The sequence below is a fragment of the Antechinus flavipes genome, chromosome 1 (genome assembly GCF_016432865.1).
Source record: "Antechinus flavipes isolate AdamAnt ecotype Samford, QLD, Australia chromosome 1, AdamAnt_v2, whole genome shotgun sequence".
In the NCBI taxonomy this organism is placed as follows: Eukaryota; Metazoa; Chordata; class Mammalia; order Dasyuromorphia; family Dasyuridae; genus Antechinus; species Antechinus flavipes.
The window spans coordinates 187,428,845-187,453,538 of record NC_067398.1 but is presented as its reverse complement, the minus strand read 5'-3'; the positions used below and the strand labels follow the sequence as shown (position 1 = coordinate 187,453,538).

The 24,694-nt window shown below is 33.9% G+C and overlaps 1 protein-coding gene across 1 annotated transcript in view; it reads right to left on the bottom strand.

Annotated features, from left to right (window-relative positions):
• Nucleotides 1-17,660, bottom strand: part of LOC127544708 (uncharacterized) — a 145,794-nt gene extending 128,134 nt beyond the window's left edge. The window contains exons 1-4 of the mRNA XM_051971474.1: nucleotides 17,656-17,660; nucleotides 16,690-16,789; nucleotides 11,542-11,630; nucleotides 8,656-8,770 (exon numbers count right to left, since the gene is read on the bottom strand). Coding sequence (XP_051827434.1) covers nucleotides 8,656-8,770; nucleotides 11,542-11,630; nucleotides 16,690-16,789; nucleotides 17,656-17,660 — 309 coding nt within the window. The remainder of the gene's footprint in view (nucleotides 1-8,655; nucleotides 8,771-11,541; nucleotides 11,631-16,689; nucleotides 16,790-17,655) is intronic.
• Between the last annotated feature and the right edge of the window lie 7,034 nt (nucleotides 17,661-24,694).

The window sequence follows — 24,694 nt, the reverse complement described above, 5'->3', positions numbered from 1 at the left end:
CCAAAAATTAAAGGGGCTTAACAATCATGAAATTATTTAACTTGTCTTTACACACAAACATACACATACACACATACAACTAAATCCTAGAATATTACTAAATTCCTATAAAAAAGGAGAAAATTTCTACCTTTTTTTTTCAAATGCACATGTTCTTATACATTTTCACTCATAACTTTATCTTATCTCTGAAAATATTAAGGTATTACCACTTTATGAACCATTACCCCCTTTTTGAAGAAGCAAATATATCATGTTTACTTAATGGTGATCTTACCATTTCCCAAAGAGTAAAGGGATTTGTCAATCACTATTAGTTTTTAGATGGTCAGTATCTCAATTTTCAGTAGTATTAATGAAATTCTGATTTCTGAATGCAGATAAAAGCAAATATTTATGAAATCCAGAAAATGCAAAATAATTTTAAGATCTATAATAAAAGTATAGTCTGAAACATGTGGAGTTACATTATTATCAAGAATAATTTAATGTCAACAAAATCAATTATCAGAGGAGAAAAATGATACATAGTCTGATTTTCTAATTAAATTTTCAAGAAATGGAGGGGAAGAGTTTATCGATATGTAGATAATACAAACTTTTTTTTTAATTGATATCAGACATGAAATAGTGGTTTTAGAATCTGAATGTAAAGATCTGGAAAGTCAACAAAAATGTTTTATCTGCAATAACTCTTTCACTCATAACAGAATCTGCTCCTTTGGTGTCAAATAAGTACACCTTGTCCTTCATTAAATGTAACTTTGTCTATTGTTACATTTTATCTTAATAAGTGAAATAAATTAATTTTCCTGTGAAGATAGAATTTAAAAAGTAATTCTTTAGACTAGGAAGATAAACGCTCCAGGGATAGGGGACAGGAGAGACAAGGATAGGATGATATATGATTTAAGTATATACTTAAAGATAACAATTATTCAAGTAGTATTGGGGCATCTGGAGACACAATGGATAGAGCACCACTCCTGAAATAAGGAAGAATTGAGTTTAAAATCTGGTCTCAGACAACAGGCAAGTCACTTAACCCTTTTTGCTTCAGTTTCTGTATCTGTAAAATTAGCTGAAGAGGAAATGGCAAACCACTCCAATGTCTTTGTCGTGAAAATTCCAAATGGGATCATGAAAATTTGGCTATGACTGAACAATAACAAAAAGAGGTCTTCATGTCAACCTCTTGGGTGGGGGGAAGTAGGGAGATGGTGAAGAGGAATCATTTTCAAGCTCCTACTTTATAGGTTAGCTAGAAATACACACAGAAAATGAAATTGAAAAAAGAATTAAATTTTTAGAAGATATCAAGTGGACAATGGATAAATGAGTTGTGGTATATGAAAGTAATGGAACACTATTGTTCTATAAAAAAATAATGAACAAGCAGATTTTAGAAAGACTTGTAAAGATTTACATGAACTGATGCTGAGTGAAACAAGAAGAATCAGAAATACATTGTACACAATAACAGCAAGATTGTGCAATGATCATCTATGACAGACTTGGTTCCTTTCAGCAATTCAGTGATCAAGGCAACACCAATAAACTTTGGATAGAATATGCCATCCACATCCAAAAAGATAAGTATGGAGACTGAATGTAAATCAACACTTATGTTCTCTTTTTTTTTCTTTTCTATTTTTTTTTCTTTGCATGGTTTTTCCCTTTTGTTCCAATATTCTCTCCCAACATGATTCATAAAGAAGTATGTTTTTAAAAAATGAATGTACATGTATAAATAAAAAAATTAAAGAAAATAAAATTTATAGAGAGTAGTTTTTAACACAGGGTTCTTTATTTGTAAAATGAGGGATTTCTTAAAGTCCCCTTTCACTTTTAAATGTGATGATTTAAATAGATTTGAGGTAAAACTTTAACCTTAAAATGAAATGAGAGGATGCAACCACATCTCAGAAAACATTGCTTGTTTCCTTGGTCAAAGTATTGCACTGGGAAAAATGGGACCAATGGTCTAATATACAAGGAATGTGAAAATTATCTTGACTTTTACTAATCTGAATACCCATCATTTGTTTATGCTAGTTTTTAATTATAAAGGAATTCTCCAAAATACAGTGCTCTCCCATTAAATGACACTGCCTTTCTTCCTCAGACTGGATGTGAATTTTGACAAGGTTATTTTGAACATCCCCCAGTCATTGTCTATCACTCTGGCTCTGCCAATCAGTTTAGATTTAACATAAGTTTCTAACTCGAGGAACGGAGGTTTGTGATAGATGGAGAGATAAATTTCATCAAGACCACCATACCCAATTTTTGGAAACAGGAATATAGGCCAGAGTAGCTAGGCATTTTTCTGAGTAATAGGAAGATACACCAAGTTCAGATAAAATGATTGCTGACCCTAACGGAGATTATATTTCAGTAGGAAAACAAAGACATACAGATAATTGTAAAGCACACGTATGTGATAAAGAGAGCTTCAAAACAAAATGTTTTGTGAAATCCAAAGGAAGGAACATTATTACTGGGAAAGATTAAAGGAAAGTCTCACAGAGAAGATGCTATTAGAACTATTCTTCAAAAGATGGATAGAAAATAGTGTGACAAATACACAAAAGTGTAAATATATGCAAAAAAAACCACTATAATTGGAGGCACTGAAGATTTCTGAGTATAGAATTGATGGGACTATATTTATACATGAGGAATATTCTGTAAAGAAAAGATTAGAGTTGGAGGGGATGTGGGGAAACAGGGACACTGATTATTGTTGGTAGAATTGTGAACACATCCAGCCATTCTGGAGAGAAATTTGGAACTATGCTCAAAAAATTATCAAACTGTGAATACCCTTTGATCCAGCAGTATTTCTACTGGGCTTATACCCCAAAGAGATACTAAAGAAGGGAAAGGGAGCTGTATGTGCCAAAATGTTTGTGGCAGCCCTGTTTGTAGTGGCTAGAAACTGGAAAATGAATGGATGCCCATCATTTGGAGAATGGCTGGGTAAATTGTGGTATATGAACGTTATGGAATATTATTGTTCTATAAGGAATGACCAGCAGGATGAATACAGAGAGGACTGGCAAGACTTACGTGAACTGATGCTAAGTGAAACGAGCAGAACCAGGAGATCATTATATACCTCAACAACGATACTGTTTGAGGATGTATTCTGATGGAAGTGGATCTCTTCAATAAAGAAATCTAATTCAGTTTCAATTGATCAAGGATGGACAGAAGCAGCTACACCCAAAGAAAGAACACTGGGAAATGAATATTTGAATTTTTGTTTTGTTTCCCGGGTTATTTATGCCTTCTGAATCCAATTCTCCCTGTGCAACTAGAAAACTGTTCGGTTCTGCACACATATATTGTATCTAGGATATACTGTAACCTATTCAACATGTAAAGGACTGCTTGCCATCTGGGGGAGGGGGTCAAGGGAGGGAGGGGAAAAATCGGAACAGAAGTGAATGCAAGGAATAATGATGTAAAAAACTGCCCTGGCATGGGTTCTGTCAATAAAAAGTTATTTAAAAAAAAAAAGAAAAAAAGAAAAGATTCGAAGGCTGTGGTGTTTTCTTTAAAATAATAGTTCTCTCTGGGAGAAAGCAGGTTTCTTGGGGAGGTTTCCTAGAGGCAGCCTTAGTTGCAGTTGAAAGTAATAATCACCCAAAATGCAGCCAGCTGGCAAAAATGCAAAAGTTTATTTTCTCCTTCCAAAATAGCCTGGTTAGTTGAGGCCTATCTCTCTGCTTGGTTCTAAGAGCTCTTGCAGCTTTGTCCTTTGTTTTTGCCTCTGTCTCCAGCCAGCACCAAGGTAAAAGTTGTAATGAATCTTTCTTGCCTCCGAAAGAAAACTTCTGGTTCTCCCAGAGTGCTCTGTGTCTGGCCCAGAGTGCTCCTCTCCAATCTAATTTAGCTGAACTCTCTTGACTGGGCCTCTGCTTTCTTCTTATATATCAGAGAGTGGGATTATGGGTTTTCTCCCAGAGTGCTCTCTGGCCCTAAGAGCTTCAAGGGAGGTGTGAATTCACAAAGTTACAAAGTTTACTTTGTGAATCTCCCATACTTGTGAACTCCAATGAATAAAGATGTGAACACAAGCATTGTATCAATTAGTTCTACTTAGTACTGTGTTTCAGGTTCTGGCCCAAAACGTCTCCTTGTAAGATCAGATCAATGATACTGAACCATGCTAAATTAGATAATTATTGTCTCTATCAACTCTAATGACTTAACAGTTTGTAAAGATTCCAACAGAAGGCCATGCCAATGGCACAAAGAAGCAGCTCCTGCAATGGTCCAGCGGGGTAGTAATCATCCTAAAATGATCATAGTAAGATTTAAAAAGAGAGAATGCATTTGAAAGAAAATGGAACGGTAGAGCCAACAGAATAAGTTAACTGAACATAAGAAATAATGGGAAGAAAAAATCAACTATACAACACAAAGGTTTTGAATGTGAGAACCTGGATGAACTATAAAAAGCTCATCAGTTTCACTGGACTCTAAGACTCACAGAATGCTTGGTACATCTACACACAACAGATAAACATGCTCCCCATGCTGAGTGTGAAAATGCCCAACTTCTGACATTTCCAGTAGAAAAAGATCAGAAGAATAGCTTTAAAAGCAATCTGGTTTATGAATAGAAAAAAAAAAAAAAAAAAACAGGATTTTGAAGGGAAATGCTATTCCTTTACCTTCTGTGAAAAAGCATGCAAATAACAATGTTGTTTAATTGCAAATATGCTAATTTCTATACATCATTTGATTCCAATTGAGAAATCATAAGCCTGACAAAGAGTGTGTTTAACATAATATCATAATCCAGATGTAAAGTCAACCATCCAATTTAACAGATATTTTTAAATCTCTGGATCACCCAGGCAACTGACAATGTTTCTTTGCACTGGGAAATAGTAAATTCCCCCTCACTGAAGATTTGTAAATAAAAGCTGGGTACTCAGTTGTTTGGCATATTATAGAAGCACCTCTCATTTAAATACAGGAAGGATTAAATTTCTTCCAAGGTCTTTTCCAACATTAAAGTTCTTTTCATAGTAGCAGGGAGGTAGAAAGGGTCAGAGACAAGAAGGCAGCAAGCTGTGCTGTACTTTCTGCTGAGTGCTCTCCTGTAAATGCTGAAATAGATAAATTAGATGGGAAAAGAAAGAGATCACTATGTCAGTTAATCAGTGAAAGTAGAACCTAATAGGACCCAAAGAACTATTTTCCCCAATTGCTGAATACAATTGTTTTTAAGATAAAAAAGAAAAGTGAAGAATTTTTCTCTTTTTAGTTCTATTCACCAGCATATCAAGCCGTGAATTACATGAAAAATTAATCTTGGAAAAGCAGTGAAAAAGATTATAGTGAAAGCTGACTAGCAACCAACATAGCAGCCACCAGATCATCATAGAATAAAATGACAGAACCATGAAGGAAATAGTAGAAAAGCAGAAGTAATAGCAATTTTCTTTTATTAGTCCTACCTACAGACTATACTTTTTTACCTCTTATTATTTTGTTCACTGTCATTAAGGGCAAGATTAAAAAGTAGCAGTGCTATGTCTCAGGAGAGTATCTTTAGAAAAGGAGTACTCATTCAAACTGTAATAGAACTGTCTAAAGACAGTTCTGCCTTAGAGTATCTGTCTTAGAATCTCAGATTCAAATCTTTTTTGATAAAAGAAAAGATTCAGATCAAGAAGTGTGTTCAGTTGGTGGGAATGGGCATAAATAAAATCAAGGATTTTTTTCTCCCCAGATCCCATACCTAATTATGAAAGCAGTGAACAAAAATAGTTTCAAATTTAAGAAAACTTTTAAAAAGTTAATACAGAAATATGTAAAACATCATAATCTTAAGGATCTAATTAATATTTCCTTTATAGAAATGACATCATGTAAAACAAAAAAATAGACAAGTTAAAAAACACAACTAGAAGCAAATCAATTGACAAGCATTTGTTAAACAACTAACTGTTCTTAGGCACCATGTTAAGTGCTGGAAATACAAAAAAAGGCAAAAACATAAAATAATTCCTTCCCTCAATGAGAAAGAAAGCTTTATAGGATTAGAAAGAATTAAATGATATCGTTTTCTTTCACTGTTCTACTGCAATAGACTATTAAGTCATATCAAGTTGATCTCTGTAAGATGTGAGATGAAGTATTACATACCGGTTAGTGGTAAGACACACCAAATTAAATATAATATTACCAGACACACCAAATTAAATATAATATTACCAGATCAAACCTCTGTTATAGTCAGAAGTGGCATTCAGCAGCTACAACAAAAGGTCTAAGATGTCACAAAGGATGGGAATGGTTTCCAAGTTTAATGCATATAAATTTAGGATCATCTAATGAATTTTCCTTTGCATACAGTTCAAAATGTCATGCTGAAAACCGATGGACACCTATAATCACTATCATGATGAAAAGGCAAGATCTTTAAGTGCCAGGGGAAAATATCCAGCAGCAGAAATTAAGAAAAGCCACTTTCATGTTATACTTTGATCTGGATAAATCATATGTTTTGCTGTTCAATCAATAGGCTTTATCAATCTGTCATCACTCAAAAGCCTCAAGATATGATAATGGATGTTCTTAAATACATTTCACTTGTTTAACACTTGTAATTCCATTAGACTTGTTTAACACTTGTAATTCCATTAGATGTTGGTTCTGCTCATCATTAAGGTCCTGAGAAACCCCAGTGTGATTTGAGAGATCATCCTGGTTTCAGAACTACTACCCAACCCTCTATTGCTTGCATTTAGCCACTGAACTGGCCTTAACTCCTATGGGGGCTTCCAGGACACACAAAAAAAAAAATGTACAAAGCTGGATCCTGCTCAATGTGCAGTCCTTTTTAGAGGAGTAGAAAAGGAAAAGGTTGATTCTTTACTTCTGTTCTCACAGAAAAATCTGCCCTTAGGTCTTCTACTGGAGCTCTTGTTATTTTGCATCCCCCTGTTCAAAGCATTGATTGGTTTCAAGTCCATTTGTGAGAACCTTTACTGGCTTTTTAATGACAGCTCCCCTGCCTTACTGGAATTTGTATTGGCTTCTTACTCTGATTCTTCTCTATACCTTTAAGAGCTTCTTACTTAGGCTTGTATAGGGTTTCCCTACTATGACCCCTTCACAATCTCTTTCAGCTTCTGGCCATCTTTGGGAGATGCTCTGGTTTGAGTAAGAGAAAATTTAATTCTCTTCCTCTTCCATTCTGTTTATCATCAGTCTTTCTGAGGTCCTTTTCACATATTTGGTTGGGTTTATCATCAGGTTCCTTCCCAATCTTTCATTTCACTATCATACATAGAAGTCCAATAGTGTCCATTTGGAAATGTTATCTCTCCTCTAAACTGTAAAATTCCAAGTTTTGTAAAGAATACATCAAAGCTCACATATCCTAGTTAGAAAGAGAAAGTCACCTGCTTATAGGTGATCCAAGTAAGACACAGAGAAATTAATTCTCTCCCAAAACTACAAGGTAGCAAGTGGTGGAACTGAGTTTTACACCTGATCCTTTGACTCCAAATTCAGAGCTCTTCTTATTACACCAAACTACATGAGAGTTCTTTAATAAACTAGAAATCTAGCTTTATCATTAGAATTGATAGCATTTTAGTCTCCTCTTATACTAACTTTAAAAAAAAAAGTCAAATGTGTTCCGAAATTAGTTCAGTTCAAGTATTTTAGATAAACTGAATATTAATATAACAATAAAGTACTTTGAAAACATGATATAAGATATATTATCTGATCTCTTAGAGACAAGTGGTAAAAAGAGAATGAAGTACTTGTAAAGCGAGAAACTCCAACCACAATATCAAGTAGCATAATATGAAGGAAAAGATGGATTTTTTCATTCATAGTACGGTTTTATCTCATAGAATGGTTGCAGGGATAAAGGCAAATGAAGCATAACTCTGCTATTTTGAAACCATAAAGTAAACCTTGAAAAAAACACAGTTAAATAGATATATTTAAATGTTTATATCTCTACAAACTTAAGTCTTAAAGTCTAAAAGCAAATTGGTTATTTTTATTTGAAAAGTATAAGACAAGAATGTTGAGTAGAAAGAACACAAAAAATTTTAGATACATTATTATTATTCTCTCCTCTCTAGTATAAATGGCAAACTCATTTTTGAAAGAACTAGGGCTAAATAAACTTAGAATATGTTACATAAATCGCATCATTTATTACCAATTAATTTTAAAACTTAGTCACAGGACTTGGTGCTTATAAAGCACAATTATAATTTATGATTTTTTTAAAAATATGTAATTTTAAAATGCAACATGAAACTGACTGGCTTCAACAATAAGACGGATACATAATATTAATCATATAACAAAGATCTGTGATTCTGCCAGTGTAGGAATTTCTAATACAGATTATAGTAGATCTATAACTTAGCCTATAGTCACAGGCCTAATAAGTGTCAGAGGTGAGCTTGGAAGCCAGTTTTCCTTACTCCAAATCTCAGGACTACATATAACTACCACTCTGCCATCATTTTTCTTCTCATAAACACACACACATTACTCACTTAAAACTAAGTCTTAGAGCCAGTTAATGTTTGTTATTTTTAGATCATATTACATCTTAATAAATACTACAGAAGGAAATAACCATTCAATAAAACTTACTTGATAGTTTTTTTGCAGTTTACTTTGGAGTCCCTGGCACATTTTAATCATCTGCTTCAGTTCAGACCGTGCAACTGGAACTTCACAAGCAGGGCTATTCCAATCAAGAAAAGATCTGTTTTATAAAATGTAAAGGAATATTACATTAATGGTGTGTTGTACCCACTTAAGGGATTTGTTAATAAACACAAAATAACATTTTTATTTCCAAGTGATCCGTGCCCTGAGTCATGTAAACTATCATCTTAGACTTTAGAGGACCACAGAATTTGACAGCTGGAAGGGACATAATGATCATCTCTGCCAATTCCTTGTTTTAATGGCATCTAGGGAAGTTATGGGACTTACTTGTACACAGTCACAAAGCTGAACCACGTGTCATTAAAAGCCAGGCTTTTTCTCCTACTCTTGCTCTTTATACTGCATCAGACCAAACTTATAGTTATTTCCTTATTACTATATAGAATTGGATTTCTAATTTCATTGACATAAAAAATTCCCAGATGGGGAATCTCCCTTTACTTATGGAAGCTACTGAACATTTTCATAGTTACAGTATTTGAGAACTGCCTTGGGTCCTGAAAATATGATTTGCCTAGCTTTTTTAGTTCTAAGGCTGTCTAGTCACTATAGGGATCACTTCTATTTTATCCCTTTATTTCTTTATTCATTCATCTATTCATTCACTTATTTCCTACTTATCCTTTTGTTATTATTAACACGTATAAGTTAGATCAAATTCATTAATAAATCCATGCTTAAATAATATTGTATAATTTAACAAGGGTTAAAGTTATTTCAATTTAGGTTGAAAGTGAGAATAAACAATCCATTGTGTAGTATTCTGACATCATTTCAACCTTATTTTTATGCTTATATGACTGTCCTCTCATCCTGTCTCATTTACTAGACTAAAACCTCCATGAGGACAGGGATTTTGTATTCCTTTTGTAGTCAGCACTAAGTTTCATACTAAAGTAAGGGGGTTGTTAAATATCCAATGAATGGAATTTATTGCACTGAGCTTCCTCCAAGTTCACTTTCTCCCATTAGTTTCTACCTTTGTCTTCCTTCCTTCCTTCCTTCTTCCTTTCCTAAATTATTTTTTTCTTAAAGAATGAACAGTTTTATTTATAGATTAAATAAATCAAATTAAGTTCACAACCCAGATAAAGGATATTAATAACAATTCTATCCCAAAGGTCTTATAGGGTCAGTTACTTACAGTCATGCCCTGCTTAGCACTCCTATCCTTATCTAAGTTGTCCTGTTATTTGAATATGGAATAAGTTGTCCATGATACACATGGTAACTGAGCAATCACTATGGAGGTCCTGGGTAATAACCTATCATAAATATCCTACTGGCCCCTAAAATTTAAACTTAAATGGATATATATATATATATATATATATATATATATATATATATACTCACTCCAATGATGTAATTCATAGCCTCCTCTCTATGCTTGCTCACACAAATTCTACCATATTCTACCATAAATTTACTATGGATCACTATGGATTACTATGGAGTTAAAGCATTATATCGCCAATGTCATATTCTTCATTATTATTATCCCTTCACCTCACCATCCCAGTCTCTTTCTGTTTATTCATTTTTTGATGATATTCTTAATCTTCTCCCTTGATGATATATCCATATTCTTCTCCTTCATAAGTCCTTGTATATACTATGCTACCATTCATTAATGTCTACCACGTGCTTCTCTATTGTCATGTGGGCAATTCTCAATTTCAGTCCTTTAGACAATGTACTATCCTATAGATTTTCAACCATACAAGTAAGCAATCCAGTCTACTCACATCTTCTAGGTTCAATTCTTTACTCGAATAAACACACATACAGAGAAGAGGAGGTAAGAAGAGATAAGATGATAAGAGAGGGGGAGGGAAGGAGAAGAGAGGGAAAGGGAAAGGAAACTTATAATTTCAAGTAGTGTTTTAGAACACTGAGAGATTAAGCTAATTACCCAGAATCACATGTCTAGTTCAACACAGGATTTGAACCAATATTTTTTTTATTTCTTTTTATGCTGGTATTTCAATGTCTATATGTGTATATGTTTATATGTGTGTCTATATAAAAATAAAAAGACACATATATATGTAGTATATATATATGTATATATATACACACATTGCACACATATATTGTATATATCACTATATATGTGATAACTGTATACATGTTATACATGAACAAGATTACAATGCTAATGTTCAAAATTTTTCTTCTGATGCCCTTATATACATAAACATTCATGTATATACCTATATACCTACATACACATGCATGTGCATGTAGTATACATACATGTGCATGTAGTATACATGTATGAAGGGGACTAATACATACTCTGAGTACTTCTGATGCAGTTCTGATGCTTGAAGAAGATCAAAATGACATTACTATGTTGGGGTCAAGGTATATAGTATGTGTGACTATCTAATCAGACCAATATGAGCTCAGAAGGCTCTGCCACAGGTCGGCTGCAAATAGTATACATATGAACAATTGGAGTTAAGCCTCTAAATCTGTGCATCTCACGTTTCTTTTGAGTAAATGCATTTCTACTTTGCTCAGAGAGCACAGAGCCTTCTCTTTGATGAGGGCATTCCATGCTGGACAGTCCCCAACCAGTGTCAGTAAAACAACAGAGAGTGGTTTCCCATAATGAGAATTTCTTATACCAGTGAAACCAGAGGGAAGGAAAAATCTAAATCAAAAACCCACTATCTATCAAAATAATTCAAGTGACATCTAAAGGGATGAGGGAAAAGAGAAGGAAAAGATGTTAAAAGAATAGGGTTCCAGGAAGCTGACAAATATATCAATAAATCATTTGCCTCTATCCCTTACCTGAGTTTTTCAGAGAGGGGGTTCAAAGCTTCATTCAATTCTAGCAGAAGGGCAGCCCGAGAACTTAATCCTTCTGTAAGCAGTACTACCTATTGAGAAATGATTTACAAAGCAGTTATAAAATACCATAGTAAAACATTCTATTTTATTTAGTACTATATTTCAAGAAGGACGTTTATTTGCAGTTTATTTTCTAAATTACTGTCTTAGTTTCCTTAAACTTATATATAATTAATATTAAGAAAATGTTTTTCTAATTTATATTCCTGATCAGATTTTAATTTATAATTCCTAAAATCAGAAGTATAAGATAATTTAATGGAACAACTTTTCCATGATGCTACTAGCCTTTATTCAACTTATGCACTTATACACTTCCTATTAAGCTTGGAATTTAGGACACATAGCTTTAAACTTCTCCTCTGATGAGGTTAACCAGGAACAAGTCATTCAAATTCTCTGAGTCTCAGTTTTCTCATAGGCAAATTAGAAATAAGGATACCTAGAACACCTAATGAGGGTTGTAATGAGAATCAAATAAGATGGTCTACCAAAAACATTTAAGAAAAAACAATTATAATCATCACAATCACCATCATCTATGAATCAGTTAAATAATGCTGGAAAGAGGATTTTTCTGTGTTTTTGTACCACATCTAGAATTTCATTGATATTCTGAATCTCCAATAAGAAAATTCTCTCTATGAATAAAGATTAGAATTTGATATGTAATGTACAATCTTAAAAGAGCTGCTTAGAGACACCAAAGTTTCATTGACACACACAGGGTAATATAGTAAATGAGTTTACTAAGGTTTTTCTTTTTTTTACCTAATACATAGGCCATCTTTTCTATATTATCTTCTCCCATGAGATTGTAAATTTCTCTGAGGACAGGAAATATTTTTCTTTTTCTTATTTGTACTTCACACAGAGCCTGGCATATAGAAGGCACTTAATACATTTTTTAAAAATTATATCTCATCATAAAATAAGATATAGAAAAGAGAATAAATAATTAGACAAGAAATGTTTATTTTGGTGAACAAATACTTCTCAAGGAAAACATGACATCATTGAGTAGTTATTTCTATAATTTCAATTTTTATTATATCTCATCATAAAATAAGATGTAGAAGTGACAATAAACAAATAATTAGGCAAGAAATTTTACTTTGGCGAACAAATACTTCTCAAGGAAAAACATGACACCAGTGAGTAGTTATTCCTATAATTTCAATAAATTAAGAAGCATTTATTTAGTATACAATGTTCAGATGGTATGATGAATAGAGGGAAAATCTTGGACTGAAAAAGATTGTGGTTGAAGCCCAGTCTCTGAAACAGACTCAGTGAAAGATCATGGGCAAATCATTTTAGCTACCTCTGACTTAGAGAACTGCACGACACTATAGGAAAACTTGCCAGCGTGAAGTGGTGAAGAGTATTAACCCACCCATAGTTAACCAAAAAAAAAAAAAAATGAAATCATTGGTCCAAATAGAAACAACAACAAAAAATCAAAGCACAGTCCTAAGGTAAAACAAAAATGAATCTTTACAAGTAAGGATCTGGAATTCTACAATAGATACAGTCTATATTGTTGAAGAGACAAATTGATCCGTGCCCAGCTAGGTGGTGCAGTAGATAAGAGTGCCAGGCCTGGAGTCACGAAAACTGAGTTCAAATGAATTCTCAGTGATCCTGGACAAGTCACTTCATCCTGTCTGCCTCAGTTTCCTCATCTGTAAAAATGAGGTAGAAATGGCAAATCACTCCAGCATCTATGCCAAAGATACCCCAAATGAGGTCACAAAGAATCAGACATGATTATAATATGGAATAAGAACAAAAAATGTTGGCATTCTCTCTAATGATGTAAATTACAATCCATTCCTCTCTCTTGATTTTATATACCGTGTTTCCCCGATAATAAGACACTGTCTTATTAATTTTTTGGACAGAAAAACACTGGAGGGCTTTTTTTCAGGGGAGGGCTTATTTTAATGAACATTGACAGCAATTTTAATAAACAGGTAAATGTGAACAAAAAAAAGTACCTTTATTCAATAATGATCATGTCATCTTCTTCAACAACATCGATGTAAGTGTCCATACCCTGAATTCTGTCCTGGATGTCTTGCGCCTCTATTTCCTTCAGAAGAAGTGGACCCAATCTGTCTTGTCCAGCAATATAGCTCTCTTTAAATGAACATGTTTTGTCCAGGTAACCTGCTCGTAGTGCCTTGGCGACACAGCTGTCAGTAATTTTATCCCATGACTTCTTCACCCAAGTCACGACTTCTTGCAGACAGGGCTTCACAAAGTTTCCACAATGATTTCTTTCCATTCTATTTTCAATGTAATCATTGACTTCCATGCGCAAATGGTCCTTGAATGGCTTGTTTATTGCAATATCAAGGGTCTGGAGATAGGCAGTCATTCCTGCAGGAATCATTACTTGATCTATTCTTCTCTCTGCAAGGAAGTTCTTCATTTCTTTAGCACAGTGAGTGCTGGCTGAGTTCTTCTTTTATCCTCCATCATGCCCCCTGAGTTCTTCTTTTATCCTCCATCATGCCCCTTTTATCCTCCATCATGTCCCCTCACTCCCACTTACATACCAGGTTTTTATGTTGTCCTGCCTCAGCTCTCCTCCGCAGCACTGCTCTCAATGGCGCCAGCAAGCAAATCACTGGGGAAGAACAGGATGAAGCGCTCACTGCTGCAGCTCTGATTGGATGCAGCTCGGAGCGTGGCGTGCGTTTCACAGCGGGGGAAGGGGGAGAGGGGTGCATACAGAGGGTACCGTAATGTAACGTGTAGCACAGGGGATCACCTTCACTACAGTAGCAATCTAAATAGGGCTTATTTTGGGGGGAGGACTTATTTTAGAGGAATCTTACACAGTAAGGGGAGGGCTTATTTTGGGGATAGGTCTTATTATCAGGGAAACACGGTGTGTGTATATGTGTGTGTGTGTGTGTGTACATAAATATACATACAATTTAATAAATTGCACAGTTTAAGGGGACGAAAGGAGAAAGGTTTTGATTAGCAAAGAAGGCAAATTATACTAGACTAGAGGTGTTGCAGAAACAAAGATAAGAATGATAATGACAATGACAATGAAGTGATCAACCTAATTGGACAAAGGTTACCCTACTATAAAATAGAAAAATATAAGAAAAATATTTTCACTTGTGGTACTAATTCAATGGTAATTGGAGGAGATGGGAGAGCTCTGCTGCATGAGATATAACTGGCCACTGAGTCAAGAATGGTCTCATCAATAGACTAAGAGGGACAACTCTGCCCTTTTCAGATAATTTTCTTCCTATATACCAAATGTCCTGGGACTCACTTTCATTGTTTTGTGTGAGTAAAAGAAATATTCCACATCATGCCTTGTGTAGATGAGGACTTCTTTAACTTTTTCCACTCACAACCTCTTTTTGTCCTAGAAATTTTTATGCGGAACTGTCTTGAATCTGAGCCAAGGTGTTTCTGGCAGCATTCCTGCATGCACAGTGCAAAGTGCACATATTGTGTATTCAGAACCAATACTACAGTGAAGCAGCATGATGCACAGACAAGTGCTGTCAAAAACACCTCACTTTCGTTATGTATTTGATGTTGAATTTTGGTAGTTGCATTCAGAAACCTTTTACTGTTGCCAAATTTTTTGTGAATCCCATATTTGGTTATGACACCCCATAAGGGGTCTTGACCCACAATTTAAGAAGCTTTGGTCTAGATGAATTTGAGTCATAAATGACACATGGAATTTTCAACTTTGGTGGCTATCTTAGGAGCTGCTAGATTTTTTTCACTCAATATTGGTTACCCTGTGGAAACTATTCTCTGAAGTCCCTACAATGTTTACATTATTATAATAACATAGTCTGTAAAAAACCCATGGAAAGAGCTGTCTCCTGAACTAGGAGAAGGAGGTAAGGAGAAGAAGAGTTAGAAGCTTCAGAATGGTGATACTGAAAGGTAGAGTTTTGAAACATCTTAGTTTTGGAAAAATATTTAATATAGGCCCTACAACAAAATGAGTAGGAATTGAGCAAAGATGAAAAACTTCTGAAACAAGGGACTTGAACCAGATGTCATAAGCCTAGTTCAAGAGCTAAACATAAAATGAATTCACCAAAAAGGACAATCACCCCTTGAGTGAGGGTTAAAATAAAAAAAGATTTAAAATTGGAAGAAAACTTGCAAAGACCAACTACCTCATTTTACATAAGGGAAAACTGAGGTTTATAAAGTTGTAATGACTTGCCCAAGTCTACACATCCAATAGGCAAAAGAGTCAGAATCTCAAGTCAGGCTGTTTGACTTTAAATTCAATGCCTTTTCCACAGTACCAAGCTGTCTTTTATACTTAGGGATCCTTAAGATTCAATAGCAACAAAAGAATTCTAAGAAATCTGAAAGGAATTCAGGATTTTCCAGTGGTATAAGAATGACAAAATATTAGCTGGGAAATAATGGAAATTGTATCACCTACCGCATTTTAGGGCAGGAGACTTGTTACACATTTATTTAGTATCTATCATATGCAAAACATTGCATCAGGTTCCAAAGAAGGCAAACTTTAAATAAGTTATAGACCCTGCCCAAGTGGAGCTTACAATCTAGTGGATAGTATAATAATTCTTAAATTATCTGTCTCTAAATCTATTTTCTAGGTCAATTATTTTTCCAATGATGTATTTTATATTTTCTTTCATTTTTTAAATTTTGTTTGACCTATTTTTGATGTTTCATAGAGATATTAGCTTCCACTTGCTCAATTCTAATTTTTAAGAAATTCTTTTCTTCAGTTAGCTTTTGTACTTCCTTTTCCATTTGACCAATTCTACTTTTTAAAGAATTGTTTTCTTCAGTAGATTTTTTTTTCCATTCAGTCAAATGTATTTTTAAGAAATTATTTTCTTCAGTCAGTTTTATCCTTCCTTTTCCAAATTCTTGACTCTTTCTTGCATTCGTGTCTGTCATGGATCATCAACTGTCCTTAATAAAATCACTGTAAAAATCATTATTATTACTAGCAATATTTTCAGAGTTCCATATTTTACATAGTAAGAGCTTCAACAGAAAACAAAAGCCATTTTCTTTAAATTGCCTTTACGTGATTACCTGTCTTTGTAGCTGCATGACTTGAGCTTTCAAGAGATTGATACGTCTTTCATCAAAACATTCACTCTTTCCTTCTTCTATAAGCCAATCATATTGATTTCTAAAAAATTAAAACTTTATTTGAAATGTTACATCAGTAAATGTCATTAACATTGTAGTCAATAAACAATGATAAATGGAATTAGAAAATATATAACTTTCTTATGAAAAATACAAAACAAATGTGTATACTTGTGCAAGTTTATATACTTTTACAAACCAACCAAATTCAAAAGGAAAGGAAGCATGGGAATTGAAGGCATGCCCCTTGAAGGAAAGATCCAACAGTGAGGTACAAAGGTGGAAGACAAAGCAGGCGGAACTACACAACATATTCTCAAAAAGTAAAATGATGCAACAGAAAAAATTGGAATTAAGAGTCAGGAGGATCTAGGTTCAGGTATGACCTGCTTTGCCAATGATCTATGTATGATTTTAGGCAAGTCATTTAATTTCTCTGATTCTCAATTTCCTTTAGATGATCTCTAAAGTTCTTTCCAACCCTAAATCTGACTCTTTAGGAACAGATAGTTTAAAAAGGCAGACACAAAGAAAACTGCTAGTCTACTGCTTTGAGAGGACCAGTTATAATATTCTGTATGTTGCAAGGAATGTGTAGAAACAAAAAGGGGAAAGAATCTGGTGATATTCATGGATATGATTGAGAGCAAGGCCTCAACAGTAAGTGTCCTAGAATATACCCTTCATATGTGATATTTCATGTTCTCCAAGTGATATCCCTCTCTTATAATTTGGCTATATATAATATGTGTGCATATATATACATATATATTTTTACATTTATGTACCCATATATGCACGTGTATCATACACATATACACATATCATGTGTATATGTGTGTACAAATGTATAAATGTGTATATGTATGCATATTCATACATGCAATATCCAAAGGAGAGCCTTACTGCATTCTCCCCTGGCCAAAGAACATCTAGAGTACTTCATTCATCTCAGGGAGCCACTTTTAGAAGAAGTGAGTAAAATTAGAATACATTCAGAGGAGGCCAACCATGGTGGTAAGAAGATATAAAACCAGGTCATACAAGTATTAGTTGAAAAAACTAGGGATATTCACTTTGGAGCTAACTTATGATATATAATGATATATTTATATTTAGGTATGGTTAACTACTAGGAAAATTTAAGTAATATAGGGATGTTGCTGAAAACTCTTCCCATATGCTAACTCTGGGCAACAAATCATTAGAATTAGGGTTTGGTAGCCGAGTATGTATAAACTACAATCAATAAAGTTAATATAGGAATCAACACTGATTAGAAATTAAAGAAAACATTTTCCATTGTTTTCTGAATATTACAACAATGTATTCCGTGAGAATCTGATGAATCTAAATAAATTTAAAACATTCATGTATGCTTTACATCAATTGCTCCTAAAACATTATATATTGGGACATAATTCTAGCTTCCAATAATTTATTTCAGTCTATTAACACAATTACAATTATAACTCAACCTAAGAAAAAGTCTCTAAAAAAAGATGATATTAAAAAATAGTGATGATTTTTTTTAAAAATCCAAACACTATCCATGAAGTCAGGAAACCTTGTTTTCAAGTACCTATACCTTCACTAACTAGCTCTGTGGACATGAACAGATCAGTACCATTCTCTCTATCATACTCCCTCATTTATAATACAAGGGAAGTGAAATAACTAAGCTTCATGGTTCCTTTCAGCTTTTACTTTGGTGATTCTACGATTTTCTGCTTATAAAGAGGCATTTAAGTGACTTTTGGAGTTCTGGAGAAGATACCTTTAGCAAATTAGACTATGTTTCTCTTCTTTACTAAATCAATACAAGAACTTCAAATAACAGAAACAAGGGAAAAGAATAGGGATTCCATAAACATTGTTCTTTCATTCTAAGAGGAAGGAACAAGAAAACAATCTAGGATAGTTCTGTTAAATTCCTATAGCCTTCATATGACCTTTGTAAAGGTAAGTAGCTTTGAAGTTTTGAAAATTTCTATTTACAACATATTGGTTATTTCTAGTTTGTTACAAATATTCTGACATTTTTAATAGCATCACAAAAAAACATTTTCCTTTGTACTGTATTTCTGAGAGTACTATGCTTATATATGTAATCAGAATTTCATATCAATTTAATTCTTCAATTTGCCTTCAAAAAATAAGCATATAAGCAGACTTCCTAAGGGGGAGGGGATATCTTTCCCACTGTTAGCTAGTATTGTTAAGCATTGGAATAAACACTCTATTTTGTGACTGAAAGTAATCATTAAGCTATACTAATATATTTCAATACCTCAAAACTTCTAGCTCACACTTTAATTTAGAATTTTCCTCCTGGAGTTTCTGGAAAAAAGAAGAGATACAATGATAGCAATTTGTAATTCTTAAATTTAAGAAGCCTAATCTGTAATAATATATAAGGATTTACATTTTTAACTATTTTAAGACATTTCCCTCCTAGGAAATCAAATTACATATAATGAATTTTTAACAGCTAGTTAATCTTCACTATATGATGATGAATATAGTTCTAAAAAGCAGACACATGTCCATAGATGGGAAGTCAAGGTCAGAAAGTTGAGTCACTTCATAAAACAAGTGTGAGTTATATAATAGAATTCAAAAACACAATAAAGAGGAATGATTAGATTAGGAAACAGTCAAAACCAATCCAGATTTAGGATTACAAATTAAAAAGAAATAAAAAATCAACAACATTGGTATAACATTGGCCAATAATGGCTTAACAAAAATTTTCAAACTCTTTACTTCTCATTATAGAAAAACTGGCCAACTAGTCTGGGTTGAGAATAGATTAGAAGGGTATGAATAGCAAGAAATAATCAAATCAGTTTCCATAGTCAACAGAGATCCTATGAGTCAAACCCTATCAAGCACATACATATCAGAATCTCTGATTTGTGGAAAAGGAAATGTAAATATTGATCTATTTTAAAATAGTCCAAAATTATAAAGTGAGTTACTAGTGAATCAAAGCATAGGATTCATTTCATGATTACCTACATGGTACTTCATTGATCTATTAGATTGTGTACTCTTCCCCTCAAAATTATCAAAATCATCATTTGTACAAAAGTAAAGTTATATACTCTCAAAAGATATTAAATATCTTTTTTTTTTGGCTGAGACAATTGGGGTTAAGTGATTTGCCCAGTGTCACACAGCCAGGAAGTGTTAAGTGTCTGAGACTGAGATTTGAACTCAGGTCCTCCTGACTTCAGGGCTAGTGTTCTCTTCATAGCACCACAGTATCTAGTTGCCCCAGTACTAAATATCTTTTAAAAAGGCATGAAGGTGATAATTTTCCAAAAAGATTACCTAATTTATAGGTTGACATATATATATAAAGAACGAAAGAAAATGGATTTCAGAGGGGTTTTCAGGGAGAGGGAATTGATTTTGTTTTGTCACATTCATTATTGAAACGAATGTAATTCTGTTCAATTTTATATTCAATCTGTAAATTAGAAATAAATTTTCACAATATAATGTGCAGCAGTTCTTGATAATCACAGAGCACTCAAATATTCTGGTTGAAACTATGTTGGTAGTAGATCTAATGCTGGTGTGCTTCCTAGGGCTCTCCAAGCAGGCCAATGCCATGCCCAAAGAATTATTATTAACAACTTAAGCTGCTCTCAAATTTATTAAATAGCAATACTTGATCAACAGTCATGTAAGTTGCCAACTATCAACTGGTTTGAACAGAAGACTGGAAAGCAAAGCAAAGAAAGGGAACTTTTCACTTCCAAAGAAATCTATGGTAGAATTAGAAAGAGAAGAGAGTCCTTTTTTTAATTTTATTTTTCCAAATATATGCAAAGATAGTTTCCAACATTCCTGTTTGCAAAACCTTATGTTCCAAATTTTTTCCCTTTCCTCTCCCCTTCCTCCTCCCCAAGACAGCAAGCAATCTGACATAAATTAAATATGTGCAATTCTTCTAAACATACTTACATATTCATCATGCTATACCAAAAAAATCAGATCAAAAGAAAAAAAATATAAGAAAGAAAAAAAAAAACAAGCAAACAAAAAAACAACAACAACAAAGTGAAAATACCAATCCACATTCAGTCCCCATAGTTCTCTCTCAGGATGCAGATGGCTTTCTATCACAAGTCTATTTGAATTATCTTGAATCCCTCACTGTTGAAAAGAGCCAAGCCTATCATAGTTGATCATCATATAATCTTTTTTTTAATTTCTTATGAGTATATTTATTTTTTTTATCTTTAAATAACTTTTTTATTGACAGAACCCATGCCAGGGTAATTTTTTACATTATCCCTTGCAGTCACTTCTGTTCCGATTTTTCCCCTCCCTCCCTCCACCCCCTCCCCCAGATGGCAAGCAGTATTTTACATGTTAAACAGGTTACAGTATATCCTAGATACAATATATGTGTGCAGTACCAAACAGTTCTCTTGTTGCACAGGGAGAATTGGATTTAGAAGGTATAAATAACCCGGAAAGAAAAACAGAAATGCAAGCAGTTTATATTCATTTCCCAGTGTTCTTTCTTTGGGTGTAGCTGCTTCTGTCCATCCTTGATCAATTGAAACTGAATTAGCTCTCTTTATCGAAGAGATCCACTTCCATCAGAATACATCATCATACAGTATCGCTGTTGAGATACATAATGATCTCCTGGTTCTGCTCATTTCACTTAGCATCAGTTCAGATCATCATATAATCTTGTTGTGTACAATGTTCTCTAAGTTCCACTCGCTTTACTTAGCATCAGTTCACATAAGTCTTTCCAGGATTTTCTGAAATCAGCCTACTCATCATTTCTTGTAGAACAATAATATTCCATTACCTTCACATATTATAATTTATTCAGCCATCCCCCAATCAATGAGTATTCACTCAGTTTCTAGTTCCTTGCCACTATAACAAGAGATGCTACAAACATTTTTTTCACATGTGGGTCTTTTCCTCTTTTATGATCTCTTTGGGGCACAGATCCAGTAGAGACAGATACTGCTGGATCAAAGGATATACATAGTTTTATAGCTCTTTAGGCATAGTTCCAAATTGTTCTCCAGAATGGTTGGATTATTTCATAACTCTATCAACAATACATTAGTATCCCTTATTCCCTCCCATTTTTCCTATATCCTCTCCAACATTTATCATTATCTTTTTCTGCCATCTTAGCCAATCTGAGAGGTCTGAGGTGGTACTTCAGAGGTATCTTAATTTGCATTAAGAGAAAAGATTTTTAATAGTTACTATTGGATACACTTTTAATTCACCAAAAGGAACATTTACAACCCTTAAGACTACAGTTATACCTTTTTGTCATATTCTGCAAATTTCCTACTTGAAGACATTGGAGATTCTCTTAATCAAGTTTTTCTCCTTTCAGTAGATTCCAGTAGAATCTGGAGAACAAGAAACAGTTGGGAATGGGTTGGTTCCAGGGTTTCTGCAGAAGTGCTTTCCAACCTTTAAAATATAAAACAAGTCCCCAATAGCAAAAGAAAAAAATTAAGGTCTTATGATGGAATGTCATTTATTTATCAATAAAAAAATCACACACAAAAAAGCATTTATAAAGGTAGTAGGGAGGATAAAGTACCTATCTGAAAGACCTGAGTTCAAATCCTGCCTCCAATATTTACTAGCTGTGAGACCTTGGGCAAATCACTTAATCTCTGCCTCAATTTTCTCAATTGTAAAATGGGGATAATAATACCTTCTTCACAGATCTGTAGAGAGAATCAAATTAGATAATATTTGTAAAATATTTAGCATGATGCCTGGTATAGAGTAGGCACTAAATATAATGCTATTATTATTTTGAGGTAACTAGCTAGTGCAGTGGAAAGAGCACTGGCTCTGGAATCAGGAAGATTCTTTACTAACTTCAAATCTGGACTCAGACACTTACTAGCTACGTGACCCTGGGCAAGATGTTTAAACCTGTCTTCCTCATTTGTAAAATGAGTTGGAGAAAAAAATAGCAAAGCACTCCGATATCTTTGCCAAGAAAACATCAAAAAGGATTAAGAAGAGTCAGACACAACTGAAATGACCCAATAACAACAAATTATTATTATCCTATCTTTCTATTTCAGAAAAAATATAAACCAACATTGATCAGAACATTATCTGAAGTATCCTAATCAAATGTAACATAATACAGAAACTAGTTCTAATGTGCTAATTCTTACTATCATGAAATAAGTTCCAGGAGTTACTTCTTTACTATTAGCAAATAATTTCATCAGTTTAAATTTCTTCTTCCCATTTCCTTTTGTTTATTGTCAAAAAGAAAGAAAAGTTAGATCTCATTCTGTAAATAACTATATTGTGCTTTACATAACATTTCTGAAATGTGTAAGACAAATTTGTAAGAAGGGTTAGCATTGTTATTGTTCTCCTAATGATACATCACAAAAGAAGTATGTCCATTACCAATGAGGGAGACTATAAATTATGTCTCCCTCAATATTGTTGCAACCTCTTTAACTTTTACCCAAACACCAAATGTCACTAAAATATGTTAAACATTGCAGAATTAACAGCTATCTGAAAATTTTTGTCAGCTGTCATTTGTTTCAAGACGGCAGACAATATCACCAATCTAGGGCAAGATGTCACAATGGGAAGGGTGCTGGACTTGAAGAACTTTGGTTCAAATCCCAACTCTTCCACTTACTTTATTAAATGTGTGGCTCTCGATCACTTAATTTCTCTGGAACTCAGTTTCTTCATCTCTAAAGTAAGGTGGTTAGAGTTGATTGATTCTGAAGTCTTTAACCTTAGACCTCAGCTCTAAATCTATGATCCTATTACGCTATGAATTAAATATCAAGATGTAATATTCTTCTCTAAAATATAATGTTCTCTGGGAACAGGTTTCTTAGGGGGCTTCTAGGAACAGCCTTAGTTTCAGTTCAGTGTAATCACCCTAAATGCAGTCAGGAGTTAAAGCCCAAATTCTTTATTTTCTCTTTTAAGTATTGTCTCCTTCCTTGGGCCTGATTAGCTTTCTTAGAGGCCTATCTCTTTCTTTGGTTCCAAGAGCGCTTGCTGCTAGTCCTTTGCCTCTGCCAGATTCAGCCTCTAGCTCCCTCCGAATGTCTCCAGCCAGCACAAAGGTGGAAAATGGAATGAATCTATCTCCTCCTCTGAAAGTGGGCTTGTCCTTTCTGACTTCCGAACATTCTAGACTGAATCCTGGTTGAGGCTCCTAGCTTATATATGCTCTCTTAAAGGTGTGAATCTTGTAGAACTCTAATAAGTATTAAGTACATTAGTGAACTAGAGAACTGTTAAGTACCATGCTAAATTAGATAATTATTATTTCTATCAATCCCAGTGACTTAGCACCTTGTAAGAATCCTAACATCAAGATATCCACTCACAGATGATTCAAACCAGTTCTAATTGTTCAGTAAAGAAGAGAATCAGCTACATGCAGAGACAGAACTATGGGAAATGAGGGTGGACCACACCAGAGCATTTCCATTCTTTCTGTTATTGTTTGCTTGCATTTTTGTTTTCCTTCTCAGATTTTTTTTATTTTCTTTCTAGATCTGATTTTTCTTCTGCAGCAAGATAACTGTAAAAATATGTATACATATATTGGATTTAACATGTATTGGACTACCTGCCATCTAGGGGAGGGGATGGGGGGAAGAAGGGGAAAAGTTAGAAAAGAAGGTTTTGCAAGGGTCAAGACTGAAAAATTACCCATGCATATGTTTTGTAAACAAAAAGCTATAATAATAATAATAATATGCAAAAAAAGACATCCACTCATATTCTTTAATGAGATAAAGACAGGGAGAAGAATCTGTTGTGACTGAAGGTGGAAAAAACCACAGGGAAAGGGGAACAGAGACCTAGCTCATGTAATCCAGAGCAGCAGGACTCATTTGTGGCTGCAGTAACTCAGTAAATCATTCACACC